At 37.9% G+C, this 12,070-nt stretch overlaps 1 protein-coding gene across 1 annotated transcript; it reads left to right on the forward strand.

Moving 5' to 3' along the window:
- Nucleotides 1–1,674: 1,674 nt before the first annotated feature.
- LOC133648090 (protocadherin alpha-C2-like) lies at nucleotides 1,675–11,733 on the forward strand. Its single transcript, XM_062043871.1, has 2 exons — nucleotides 1,675–4,056; nucleotides 11,096–11,733. Exons 1-2 carry the CDS (start codon nucleotides 1,675–1,677, stop codon nucleotides 11,126–11,128), a joined length of 2,415 nt encoding a protein of 804 aa, XP_061899855.1. The 3' UTR covers nucleotides 11,129–11,733.
- The last annotated feature ends 337 nt before the right edge of the window (nucleotides 11,734–12,070 follow it).

The following is a 12,070-nucleotide window of genomic DNA, read 5'->3' on the forward strand; positions in this document are numbered from 1 at the left end:
GAGTGCATTCCACATTGATGTGGCATAGAAAGAGAATGAGTTAAGACCTTTGTTAGTTCGGAATCTGGGTTTAACGTGGTTAGTGGAGCTCCCCATTAGTTATCAAATGAATTAGAAGCACCATTTTGCTATTATTATTGTTATTATTATTAACTTATTAGAGTTAAGTTCTTTACAGGGACGGTGTGGCGAAGTTGGTAGAGTGGCCGTGCCAGCAATCAGAGGGTTGCTGGTTACTGGGGTTCAATCCCCACCTTCTACCATCCTAGTCACATCTGTTGTGTCCTTGGGCAAGACACTTCACCCTTGCTCCTGATGGGTGCTGGTTAGCTCCTTGCATGGCAGCTCCCGCCATCAGTGTGTGAATGGGTGAATGTGGAATTAGTGTCAAAGCGCTTTGAGTACCTTGAAGGTAGAAAAGCGCTATACAAGTATAACACATTTATTTATTTATCATGTATTTATAATTTACAGTGTGGTATAGTATTACCATGCATTGATTAACGTGGACCCCGACTTAAACAAGTTGAACAACTGTCATGTCTGTGTTCATGTTTTTGTTTGGCCATGTGCTGTTTTGTTTTTTGGACACTTCCTTAGTTCCTGGTTTCACTTCCTGGTTTTGTTTTGTTTCCATGGTTACTCATTAGTTTCACCTGTTCCACGTTTGGACTCACACACACCTGTCTCACGTTTTCACAGTCATGTCACGCACCTGTTCACAGTTAGTCACGCACCTGTTTTCACTTTTCATGTCACTATATAGGCTTTTCTGTTTCTGTTGTTCGTCCTGGCGACATCACACATTCATGCCATGTTCACAGTTCCTTGTCACGTTAGTTCTTGTTTCATCCCATGTCACGTAAGTTTTTGTTTAATGTTCATAGTTCTCCGCCATTGTGCGCGCCTTTTGTTTTTCTAGTCAAGTTTTTTACCTCCGCTGTGAGCGCCTTTTGTTTGTACCTTTTTTGAGTTTTGATAGTGTAGAATAAAATCATGTTTTTACCTCCACGCCATGTTTGCTTCAGTTCGTTTGCATCTGGGGAGAGCAAACCACGCCAGAGACCAAGTCGTGTCAACAACTTTTTCGGGTGTTACCATTTAGTGGTCAATTTGTTTGGAATATGTACTGTACTGTGCAATCTACTGATAAAGGTTTCAATCAATCAATCAATCAAGCAATACAATTATTGAAATACACAAAACAAAACACATGCGAAATATTATGATGTCGCATTATCCTAAATAATTTAAAAACACTTTTAAATGCCACATTAAGGCTACAGACGAAAACATACAATAATTGAAACCACTTTCAGAAACCGAACAAACTTTTGTCTGCACTTTTTTTTGTTGAACTAAACTTTTTTTTTACAACCAGCAAACAAAATGTTTAATATCTGACTAGTTGCAGATATTAATAAAATACACTTCACGTCGCTGTTATCCACAAAAAAAAAAACATTCCTAAACCATGTCGTCATATTTACAATAATGTTCTATTGGTTGCCGGTCGGAGGGGCGTGTTCGTGTGACGCGCAGACGCAGGCCAGAAAACACGCCTTTTTTTTCTTCTGCGGGAGAGAGACATTATTTTCTGGCGTTAAAAAAAGGGCAGATTTGGGATTTAACCTCATATTTCGTTTCGGTAACAACGAATTTTTCCCCAAAAAAATGACTCGTGTGCCATTTCTTTTTCTTTTCCTCCGCGCCACGATGGACGGCGTGCGCGGCGTCACTCATTATTCCGTGCCGGAAGAAATGGAGGACGGCTCCGTCGTGGCTAATTTGGCGTCCGATTTGGGATTGGACGTGAGGACGCTGAGCGGGAGGAAAATGCGCATCGACGTGGTCGCCAATCAAAAATACCTGGAGATCAACAAGGAGACTGGGGAGCTTTTTATTATGGAGAGAATAGACAGGGAGCTGCTGTGTCCTTTGAAAACAACGTCTTATTGTTCCCTCAAATTAGACGCGACTATAGAAAATCCGATACGGATGTTCAACATCGAAGTGGAAGTCACTGATATCAACGACAACGCGCCCCATTTCCGCCGCGGCACCATGCACCTGGACATCTCCGAGGCCAGCCCGGTGGGAGAGAGGTTCTCCCTGAATAACGCCGTGGATCCAGACGTTGGAGACAACTCCGTGCAGGACTACCACCTGAGCTCCAGCCAGCATTTTAACATCGAGATTCAGACGGGAAGAGACGGCTCCAAGTTTGCCGATTTGATCCTAACAAAGATGCTGGACAGAGAGCATCAGGCCGTCCATCATCTCATCCTCACCGCCGTGGACGGCGGGGTACCCACGCGCACGGGCACGGCCAGCATCATTGTTCGAGTTCTGGATGTCAACGACAACGCCCCGACGTTCAGTCGAGACGAACACTCGGTGGAGGTCGTGGAGAACTCCCCTATTGGCAGTTTGGTGATTGAACTGAACGCCACCGACTTGGACGAAGGCTCCAATTCGGACGTGAGTTACTCTTACAGTTTGTACACGTCAGAAAGAACGCAGGACATGTTCAGCTTGAATCGGGACAACGGAGAAATCCGAGTGAAAGAGATGATTAATTATGAAGATTTAAAAGTGTATGAAATGGAAGTCATAGCGAGCGATAAGGGGGTGACTTCCTTATCTAGTCAGTGTAAAGTAGTGATACAGGTGACGGACATGAACGACAACCACCCTGACATTTCTATTAAGTCCTTTCTGAGTCCGATGAATGAAGACACACCTGTTGACACGGTGATAGCAGTGGTCAGTGTGAGTGATAAGGACTCAGGTGACAATGGAGTAGTGGATCTTCACATTCCTCGTAAAATGCCTTTTAAACTGAGGGAGTCCTCTGATAACTATTACGAGTTAGTGGTCTCCGAGCCGTTAGACCGTGAGAAGGTTCCAGAATATGACATCACCTTCACTGTCACAGACCGAGGCTCCCCTCCTTTAAGTGACAATGAAACCATGACTTTACAGCTGCTGGATGTGAATGATAATGTTCCACACTTCCCTCAGTCCTTTTATACCATACGTGTGATGGAGAATAACGCTCCTGGTGCCTTGCTCAGTTCACTCAGTGCGTTTGACCCTGACCTCCATGAGAACCAGTACCTAGTTTACTTCATCCTAGAGAAGGAGATCGTCAACACCTCCATGTCCATGCTGTTCTCCATCAATCCAGAGAACGGGAACCTTTACGCACTAAAGACTTTTGACTATGAGATGGAGAAGGACTTTCTTTTCCACATTGAGGCCAGAGACTCTGGCTCTCCTCCACTCAGCAGCAACGTCACAGTCCACATCATCATTATGGACCAGAACGACAACACCCCAGTTATTGTCTCTCCTTGGCGAGCGCACGGCTCCATGGTGGAGGAGAAGATCCCCAGATCCACTGATAAAGGATCTCTGGTCGCCAAGGTGATAGCTTTGGACGTGGACTCGGTGCACAACTCTCGCATCACCTACCACTTCCTGCAGGTGACTGATGCCACCTTGTTCAGTCTGGACCAGTACAACGGAGAGATCCGCACCATGAGGATGTTCAGTTACAAAGATCCACGTCACCAGAGACTGGTTGTTGTTGCCAAGGACAACGGGGATCCGGCTCTCTCTGCTACAGTCACCATCAAGCTGTCCACGATGGAGACTGCTGTGAAGGCCCACTCGGACATGACTGAGGTGCCCATGGAATACGACATCTTCTCAGACCTCAACCTGTATTTGGTCATCGGTCTGGGCTCAGTGTCCTTCCTGCTGCTCATCACCATCTTGGTCACCATCGTGCTCAAGTGTCAGAATACCAAGCCCAGCATGGCGGCTCCGCCCAGCAGGAACAGTGTGATCAGTGAGAGGAACTCCACCATCGCAGATTCCACTCTGGTGTCCAACGATGCCTACTGGTACAGTCTGTTTCTGGCAGAGACCAGGAAAGGAAAGATGGTGGTCAGGCAGCCTGTGCCAAAGGGTTCCCGATACATCGTGTCCAGTATTCCCAGGAGCACAGGCATGTCTGAGACTAGTGGCTCTGCTCCTTCAACCTTGCAGGTAATTATGATTACAGTAATTGCAGTAATGAGCATTGAGGAGGAATACTTTTTACTGCAAATAACAGTGCAGTAGTTTTCCATTATTATGCTGGATTTTTGTTTCTATGAAGCAAAATTCAACTTGTCATTTTCAAGCTGAAACCATGCATGTTAAAAGTGGCAGCAACATGGATATTACAGTTAGATATATCCAATAATGGCTTTTTTGCTGATATCCGATATTGTCCAACTCTTAATTACCGATTCCGATATCAACCGATACCGATATATACCATCGTGGCATTAACACATTATGATGCCTAATTTTGTTGTGATGCATTAAACAATGTAACAAGGTTTTCCAAAATAAATCAACTCAAGGTATGGAAAAAAATGCCAACATGGCACTGCCATATTTATTATTCAAGTCACAAAGTGCATGATTTTTTTTAACTTGCCTCAAAACAGCAACTTGGAATTTGGGAAATGTTCTCCCTGAGAGAGCATGAGGAGGTTGAGGTGGGCGGGGTTGAGGTGGGGGTTTACGGGGTAGCGGGGGGTGTATATATTGTAGCGTCCCGGAAAAGTTAGTGCTGCAAGGGGTTCTAGATATTTTTTTTTCTGTTGTGTTTAGGTTGTGTTACGGTGCGGATGTTCTCCCGAAATGTGTTGGTCATTCTTGTTTGGTGTGGGTTCACAGTGTGGCGCATATTTGTAACAGTGTTGAAGTTGTTTACACGGTCACCCTCAGTGTGACCTGTATGGCTGTTGACCAAGCATTCACTTGTGTGTGTGAAAAGCCGTGGATATTATGTGACTGGAATACTTGCCAACCTTGAGACCTCCAATATCGGGAGGTGGGGGGTAGGGGGTGGTTGTGGGGTGGTTGGGGGTGGGGGTGGTTGTGGGGTGGTTGGGGGCGGGGGGCGTGGTTATTTACAGCTAGAATTCGCCAACTCGAGTATTTCATATATATATATATATATATATATATATATATATATATATATATATATATATATATATATATATATATATATATATATATATATATATATATATATTTTTTTTTTATTTACATAGAAAAAAATAAAAAATACTTGAATTTCAGTGTTCCGGTGGCTATCCATTAGATGGCAGTATATTGTCCTGTTTAACTTCTCCGTTCATGATGAGTATATCATTTCGGCCACCGTGTTCAATGGAGAAGTCTGTTCTACAAAATTTACAGGCAACATACACCTTCCCCTTCAAATTGTCCTGGATGAACTGAAATTCTTGTTTCCATTCGTTTTGGAACTTGCAAGCGTATTTCTTCATCTTGCTTGTCGACGGCGTCGCCATGTCTGCAATTTCCTCGTTCTTCTGCTTCGTCTCCTTGTTGTGTGCGCAGTTGTGCACTCTACTCTCTAAAAGCCCTAGATGTTATGACGTCATTGGGCAGGCAAGCTGTTTATATTGTGGGAAAGCGGACGTGAGAACAGGCTCTCCCCACTCACTCAGGTCCGCATTGAGCTGGAGGGGGCGTGGCCTCCAGCTCCGGCTGAATACCGGGAGTTTGTCAGGAGAAAATCTCTGCCGGGAGCTTGTCGGGAGAGGCGCTGAATACCGGGATTCTCCCGCTAAAAACGGGAGGGATGGCAAGTATGGTGACTGGGCCGGCACGCAAAGGCAGTGCCTTTAAGGTTTATTGGCTCTCTGTACGTCCGTGTACACAGCGGCGTTTTAAAAAGTCATACTTTTTTTTCTTCAAACCGATACCGATAAGTTCGATACCGATATTACCTTTTAAAGCATTTATCGGCCGATAATATCGGCAGTACGATATTATCGAACATCCCTAATGGCAGTCATTAAAAAATCTGAGTTCTAAAATTTTTCAGTTTACTTTTAGTTCCTTAGTTTATGCCCTTGAAAAAAAATAAATAAATAAAAAAAATAAAATAAAAAAAAATTGAATAATCTTTCTAACTCACCATTGGGAATTGTTTGTGCACAGACAGGGACAATGTGTTTCTGGAACTTTTCATTTAGGTGTATGATTCCATACAATATGCTTCCACAAAATATTCCATCAAACAACCTTTAGCAAGTCAACTCCCTTTCCAACTCCTACATTTTATGGTGTTATGTTTCTGCTGTTGAAAAGTGACAGGAAGTTTTAACATGCATTTATACAAGCACACTAAACATGGTGTATAAATGTTCATGTCAATAAGATTCTACAGGTCCACATGCATATATCACATCGGCATACACAAGCCCACTATTGCACAAGTTTTGTGGAGCAGCATTTTTCTACAAAAAGAGAATTTTAGCTGTTATCAGTGGTTGTTTCATGCCTAACATCCAGGTACAGTGTTCCCTATGAGACACTTTCAATTATCCGATCAAATATGCATTTGTTTATGTCATTGGCGTTGTTAGGCCTATTTTAGGGGGTCTCAAGCCCCCCTAAAATATTCTTAAGCCCCCCTAAATAATTTGGTGTTGTATTTATTATTATTTAATTTTTTTTTTTTTTTTTACAAATACATGCCGACATATTCATTATAAAGTGTCCCGAATATGAGTTTAAATAAATAATCATATAACCTGTCATTATTAACTCAGTTTCCCCTCACTTCATAGCGTAAGGCAGAGAGCCCCTTTAGTGTGTCGGTATCCAATCCATTCCACTTGTTCATATAGAAAATGCCCACATCACTCAAAATCCAGTCCGCATTTTCTCTGCGACCTTGCTTGCGGTCCTTGGACTTGTTCATATAGAAAATGCCCACATCACTCAAAATCCAGTCCGCATTTTCTCTGCGACCTTGCTTGCGGTCCTTGGACTTGTTCATATAGAAAATGCCCACATCACTCTTGTAGAATCTATATAAAGTAATATACATTAGCCTATTGTTAAAATAATGAAAAAAACATTATTAAGTATATTTGTTTTATTGTATTGTTACATTAATAGCTGTTGTATTATTATAGGATGCTTGTTAAACATTTCATAGGATTTTCAGAGGGAGGAAAAACCAAGACATTTAATATAAAATGTAAAATGAATAAATACATAAAAAGAAAAAGAAAAACAAATAGTTAAAAGCCATCGTCCCGGGGAGCATTTCATTTCGTCCCGTGCATTTTTTAAAATAATAATAATAACAATGAATAATTTCTAAGTCTTTGTTAGCCGTTTGTGAAGTTTTGCGCTCGTGCGCTACGTTCAATCGCATCCTGTGCATCTCCTGGGGGCTAAGCCCCCCCTGTCCTTAAAAGCTAGTGACACCCCTGGTTTATGTTCCTTTGAAACTAATCTCTGTTGTTCAAGTCCACAGCGCTAACTAATCCTGTGGGATGTGACGTCTTCATTCTGTCCCTGCTTCAACTAACACAAGCTACCTTAACAATGAACTACAGTTTATGTATTGTCCAGATATGACCTCACCTCACATTGAATTGTTGTTTTTTTTTTCTCTCCTACTCTAAAGTACCCCAAATGAGGGAAGTCCACTCTGCAGCATGGAGGTATGCAGGCGTCTCACTCCCTCACCATGGAGAGACTTTTTTCCTTTTGTTGGAACATTTCCTAGTAAATGTTTCCGTTCTCACACATTTAAAAATAAATAAATATATATATATACATATATATATCCATCCATCCATCCATTTTCTACCGCTTATTCCCTTCGGGGTCGCGGGGGGCGCTGGATATATATATATATATATATATATATATATATATATATATATATATATATATATATATATATATATATATATATATATATATATATATATATATATATATATATATATATATATATATATATATATATATATATATATATATATATATATATACATATATATATATATATATACATATATATATACATATATATACATATATATATATATATATATATATATATATATATATATACATATATATATACATATATATATACGTATATGTATATATATACATATATATACACATATATGTATATATATACATATATGTATATACATATATATATATATATATATATATATGTATATATATATATATATATATATATATATATACATATACATATACATATATATATATATATATATATATATATATATATATATATATATATATATATATATATATATATATATATATATATATATATATATATATATATATATATATATATAGTACAGGCCAAAAGTTTGGATACACCTCCTCATTCAATGTGTTTTCTTTATTTTCATGACTATTTACATCGTAGATTGTCACTGAAGGCATCAAAACTATGAATGAACACATGTGGAGTTACAGTGTATATATATATATATATATATATGTGTGTATACGTATATATAACATTTTGTCTGCGAGTGATCACATCACAGTCTTTAAATGTTTGCAAATATCCACTAACTATGATGTAAACATCTCTATTGTCTAACCAGAATGTGCTGTGTGAAAGGCACACACTACAATAGTCATGTTAGATGACAAAAGGTGATTGAAACTGATGTGATTTGATCATTTGCAGCAAATGTCAGGTGACCTTGTCCTTATGTGTGGACAAAGGGATGGGTCAACTGCAGTCAGTCCTTAAATGCACCCTTTGACTAACATATTAACCTATCTGCTGTATTTGTGACCATATTGTTTCTCTTATAATTACAATAGGTGCATATGAGTGGATCCGTGGTGATTGTAAGAATGTTTCTCAGTGTAATTAGACTCAGGCTTCTCGAAAAATGTTGACGTTTTGTGTCTCTGACCTACTTTTTTGTATGCAGGAAATGTGTAAAAAAACGTCACCCAGTTACCTAGCAACCACACTCACCCTCACATTCCCAAAGCATGGTGGAATCAGTGATGTACACTGGATTGACCAGGATTTCACAGCATTTTTTTTTTTCACAGTAATCAAAATTGACTATAGCCTTTCAAGAAATGACTGTAAGAGTTACAGCACCATTGCAATTCACAGCAATTCCAGAGTACATTACTGTAAATGTTACTGTGAAAGAAATGCAATTATTAGCCAGTAATTTATTGTGCAATTACAGTGAAAATGTTTATAGCAGGGGTCACCAACGCAGTGCCCGCGGGCACCAGGTAGCCCGTAAGGACCAGATGAGTAGCCCGCTGGCCTATTCTAAAAAAAAGCTCAAATAGCAGCACTTACCAGTGAGCTGCCTCTATTTTTTGAATGTTATTTATTTACTAGCAAGCTGGTTTCGCTTTGCCCGAAATTTTTAATTCTAAGAGAGACAAAACTCAAATAGAATTTGAAAATCCAAGAACATTTTTTAAAGACTTGGTTTTCACTTGTTTAAATAAATGCATTAATTTTTTTACTTTGCTTCTTATAACTTTCAGAAAGACAATTTTCGAGAAAAAAATACAACCTTAAAAATGATTTTAGGATTTTTAAACACATATACCTTTTTACCTTTTAAATTCCTTCCTCTTCTTCCCTGACAATTTAAATTAATGTTCAAGTATTTTTTTGTTTTTATTGTAAAGAATAATGAATACATTTTAAATTAATTCTTCATTTTAGCTTCTGTTTTTTCGACGAAGAATATTTGTGAAATATTTCTTCAAACTTATTATGATTAAAATTTAAAAAAAATATTCTGGCAAATCTAGAAAATCTGTAGAATCAAATGTAAATCTTATTTCAAAGTCTTTTGAATTTCTTTCAAAAATGTTGTTCTGGAAAATCTAGAAGAAATAATGATTTGTCTTTGTTAGAAATATAGCTTGGTCCAATTTGTTATATATTCTAACAAAGTGCAGATTGGATTTTAACCTATTTAAAACATGTCATCACAATTCTAAAATTAATCTTAATCAGGAAAAATTACTAATGATGTTCCATAAATTATTTTTTAAATTTTTTCAAAAAGATTCGAATTAGCTAGTTTTTCTCTTCTTTTTTTTTCGGTTGAATTTTGAATTTTAAAGAGTCGAAATTGAAGATAAACTATGTTTCAAAATGTAATTGTCATTTTTTTAAATAAATGCATTAATTTTTTTACTTTGCTTCTTATAACTTTTAGAAAGACAATTTTAGAGAAAAAAATACAACCTTAAAAATGATTTTAGGATTTTTAAACACATATACATTTTTACCTTTTAAATTCCTTCCTCTTCTTTCCTGACAATTTAAATACATTTTCAAGTATTTTATTTTTTTTTTTTGTAAAGAATAATGAATACATTTTAATTGAATTCTTCATTTTAGCTTCTGTTTTTTCGACGAAGAATATTTGTGAAATATTTCTTCAAACTTATTATGATTAAAATTCAAAAAAAAAATTCTGGCAAATCTAGAAAATCTGTAGAATCAAATTTAAATCTTATTTCAAAGTCTTTTGAATTTCTTTCAAAAATGTTGTTCTGGAAAATCTAGAAGAAATAATGATTTGTCTTTGTTAGAAATATAGCTTGGTCCAATTTGTTATATATTCTAACAAAGTGCAGATTGGATTTTAACCTATTTAAAACATGTCATCACAATTTTAAAATTAATCTTAATCAGGAAAAATTACTAATGATGTTCCATAAATTATTTTTTTAATTTTTTCAAAAAGATTCAAATTAGCTCGTTTTTCTCTTCTTTTTTTCAGTTGAATTTTGAATTTTAAAGAGTCGAAATTGAAGATAAACTATGTTTCAAAATAAAATTGCCATTTTTTTCGTGTTTTCTCCTCTTTTAAACCGTTCAATTAAGTGTAAATATCATTCATTATTAATAATAACATAGAGTTAAAGGTAAATTGAGCAAATTGGCTATTTCTGGCAATTTATTTAAGTGTGTATCAAACTGGTAGCCCTTCGCATTAACCAGTACCCAAGAAGTAGCTCCTGGTTTTAAAAAGGTTGGTGACCCCTGGTTTATAGTGTATATCTCCCATGTGTTTACAGATGTGCCTAACCCCTCCATTCCTGTGTCTTCCTGCAGTCTCCCTGTCTTCGTAGCACATGACTCTCCTTGACTGCTCCATATTTTTTTAATATTTTGTCTTTTTTGTCTCGCTGACAGGCGTCCACAACCCGTAGCACCAGATCTACATAAGGCCAGAACTGCGTCGGACCGATCTCGATGGGAGAGCTCCATCGACATGGCTCTCATGCCCTTCATGCTCAGCTTGGTTCTTCACTCCAGACCAGGATGGACTAGCCCCGACTTAGTACCCCTCTATTCTTTCTTCAAGCACATGAAAAGCCAATCGAAGCCTTTCCAATAATCTCTTCATTGTGCATGATATGACCGCATGGCTTCAACAACACTCAAAAGATCTTCATTCCGGCCGAGCAAATGTAAAGGAGATGCCAAGAAATAGAGTGGACTGTGCGGATGGTCCAAGAAGCCAAAATCAATAAGTGGACAATGGAATATTGAAGAGAGTTGCCCTTCTTAAAAAGGAACGCCCATATATGAACTTTTTGTGTTGTCCATTATCCGCATTAATGGCAGTTAAAAAGGCACAATTTACGACAAAAAAGCACCGATGGGATGTTTTTTTTAAAAATCCAAAATTTTGTAAATAGTGATTTTAGGTCTTTTGAATGACATTGTGCTTTATACGTGAGGTGTGGGTTCAGAGTGATTTGACTAAGACAGTGGTTCTTAACCTTTTTGGAGGTACCGAACCCCACCAGTTTCAAATGCGCATTCACCGAACCCTTCTTTAGTGAAAAATAGAATAAAAAAAATTCAAATTCAAGACAAAGTTACATGTTTTTGGTAACACTTTAGTATGGAGAACATATTCTAAGTAACAAAGACTTAATTTAGAGTTATTTGGTTAGGGTTTGGGTTAGAGCAGGAGTCTCCAACACGGTGCCCGCGGGCACCAGGTAGCCCGTAAGGACCAGATGAGTAGCCCGCTGGCCTGTTCTAAAAATAGCTCAAATAGCAGCACTTACCAGTGAGCTGCCTCTATTTTTTAAATGTTATTTATTTACTAGCAAGCTGGTCTCGCTTTGCCCGACATTTTTAATTCTAAGAGAGACA

This window comes from Entelurus aequoreus, linkage group LG04 (genome assembly GCF_033978785.1).
Source record: "Entelurus aequoreus isolate RoL-2023_Sb linkage group LG04, RoL_Eaeq_v1.1, whole genome shotgun sequence".
In the NCBI taxonomy this organism is placed as follows: domain Eukaryota; kingdom Metazoa; phylum Chordata; class Actinopteri; order Syngnathiformes; family Syngnathidae; genus Entelurus; species Entelurus aequoreus.